This window comes from Malurus melanocephalus, unplaced genomic scaffold (genome assembly GCF_030028575.1).
Source record: "Malurus melanocephalus ecotype Western Australia unplaced genomic scaffold, MMel_1.1 scaffold_369, whole genome shotgun sequence".
Lineage (NCBI taxonomy): Eukaryota > Metazoa > Chordata > Aves > Passeriformes > Maluridae > Malurus > Malurus melanocephalus.
In genome coordinates this window covers 491,632-493,531 of record NW_026623601.1, presented here as the reverse complement: position 1 = coordinate 493,531, position 1,900 = coordinate 491,632, and the positions used below count along the sequence as shown (strand labels likewise).

The following is a 1,900-nucleotide window of genomic DNA, read 5'->3' as shown; positions in this document are numbered from 1 at the left end:
ATCTGTCTCAGGAATTTTAAGCACATTTAAGAAACACACGCACACATAACATAAGGAGGGGGGGAAAGGCTCTTCCCCTCCCCTTCTCGCAGAGAGCATGGAAGAAAGCTCCAGTTCTCCCGTTTCCCCCGTGGACAGCTTGGGGACCAGCGAAGAGGAGCTGGAGAGGCAGCCAAAGCGATTTGGCAGGAAGAGAAGATACAGCAAGAAATCCAGCGAAGATGGCAGCCCCAACCCGGGCAAGAGGGGCAAGAAGTCCAGCCCCAGCTCGCAATCTTACGAAGAACTGCAGAGCCAGAGGATCCTGGCCAACGTCCGCGAGAGGCAGAGGACTCAGTCGCTCAACGAAGCTTTCGCCGCCCTGAGGAAAATCATCCCCACGCTGCCCTCGGACAAGCTGAGCAAAATCCAGACGCTCAAGCTGGCGGCGCGCTACATAGACTTCCTGTACCAGGTGCTGCAGAGCGACGAGATGGACAGTAAGATGACCAGCTGCAGTTACGTGGCTCACGAGAGGCTCAGTTACGCCTTCTCCGTGTGGAGGATGGAGGGAGCGTGGTCCATGTCGGCCTCCCACTAGCCACCGGCCGGGCCGGGCTAGCCCAGCTGCCCCAGGGGTAGGTAGCCGTTCCTTCTCCTCGGTTTGCTCGGGGAAAAGTGGCGTGGGATGGTGGGGATGGCGCTGGGTTTGGGGTCACCGAACGGAAATTCAAAAAGATGGCACTTCCAGCGAGGCAGTGATGGTATGTGCCCCATTTTGGGGAGGAAATGACCCTAAAAACCAGTGTGGCTTTGCTCTGTGGGAACGGGGCAGCGACAGGGCCATGAGGGGCACAAGGGGAGCTGTCACCACAGAGCGCTGCCGGGGAGAAGGGCTGCGAGAGGAAAAGGTGACCGCTGCCACAGGGTCACGGGGCGATCCCAAACACCCCAAAAAACCCGCTGCTGAGCTCCCTCCCGGCCGAGCTGGCCCCAGGTTGTGTTTCCCCGAAAAGAAACGAGCAGCAGATGTCGGCCGCGGTTCCTGGCTGTGCCCCTTCCCCCTCGACGCAGCAAAAAGCAAACAGGGACAGGAGAAACGTGGCTGGATTTTTGGGGTTTGTCCGGTTTCCCTTCCCCAAAGCGCCGGCCAAGCGCTGGTTTCTGATTTACTCTCCTCGCTCAACCCTTTCCTTTAGCAGGAAACGACTTCCTCTTGAGCTGCCTTTGTAAAATTCGGGGAGGGAGGAATCAACAGCCGGGAAGGAGGGGGGGAAAAAGGCTTTTAATAACGCCCTGATCTCCAGCTAATTAAGCAGAGCAGCTCTGCGTTRTGTCAGCCGGGGTTTGGGTCTGTCTGGGGCTCTGAACATAAACCAGAGCCCATTTCACTGAGCAAACACTCGAAGGGAAGGGAGGTTTGCCCCGCCGCGATGTAAAAATGAAATAATTCCGTCGTGTGCGCAGCCGAGGAGGGGAAATGATCCCAGCCCGTTGGCCTGGCTTGTTTAGAGAGGAAAATCCAGCTTTGTTCAGGCCCTTTGGAGTAAATAAAACACAGAGCCAGGCAAAAACTCGGTGGGGCTGCAGCTCCTCGGTTCAAAAAGCAAAAAAAATCTTCAAGATGCACTAACTGTCTAAAACAGACTAAAAACCATTTTGGAAACCACTGCAACTGAATGTTTCACTTGCATCCTGAAATAGTTTGGGAATTGCTGCAATTAAGGTGTCCAAGTGCTCTCCCAGTGAGTCCCAAAAACGCGAAAAATGTCTCAAAATTGGTTGTTACACCCATTGCAAGAGCGGCCTGTTGTTTGGTTTTATTTAAACAGGTAACACCGCTGTCGTGGGGTTTATGGCCGTTACTGCCATTCCCATTTTTTGCACACCCTGCCCCGATTTCAACAGCGAAAATCCAAAG

The 1,900-nt window shown here is 54.6% G+C and overlaps 1 protein-coding gene across 1 annotated transcript in view; it reads left to right on the top strand.

Moving 5' to 3' along the window:
- The first annotated feature begins 6 nt into the window (after positions 1-6).
- TWIST2 (twist family bHLH transcription factor 2) overlaps positions 7-1,900 on the top strand; it is a 23,609-nt gene continuing 21,715 nt past the window's right edge. Inside the window, exon 1 of the mRNA XM_057378673.1 lies at positions 7-617. Within this exon, the coding sequence (XP_057234656.1) occupies positions 98-580 (483 nt within the window). The 5' untranslated portion in view covers positions 7-97 and the 3' untranslated portion in view covers positions 581-617. The remainder of the gene's footprint in view (positions 618-1,900) is intronic.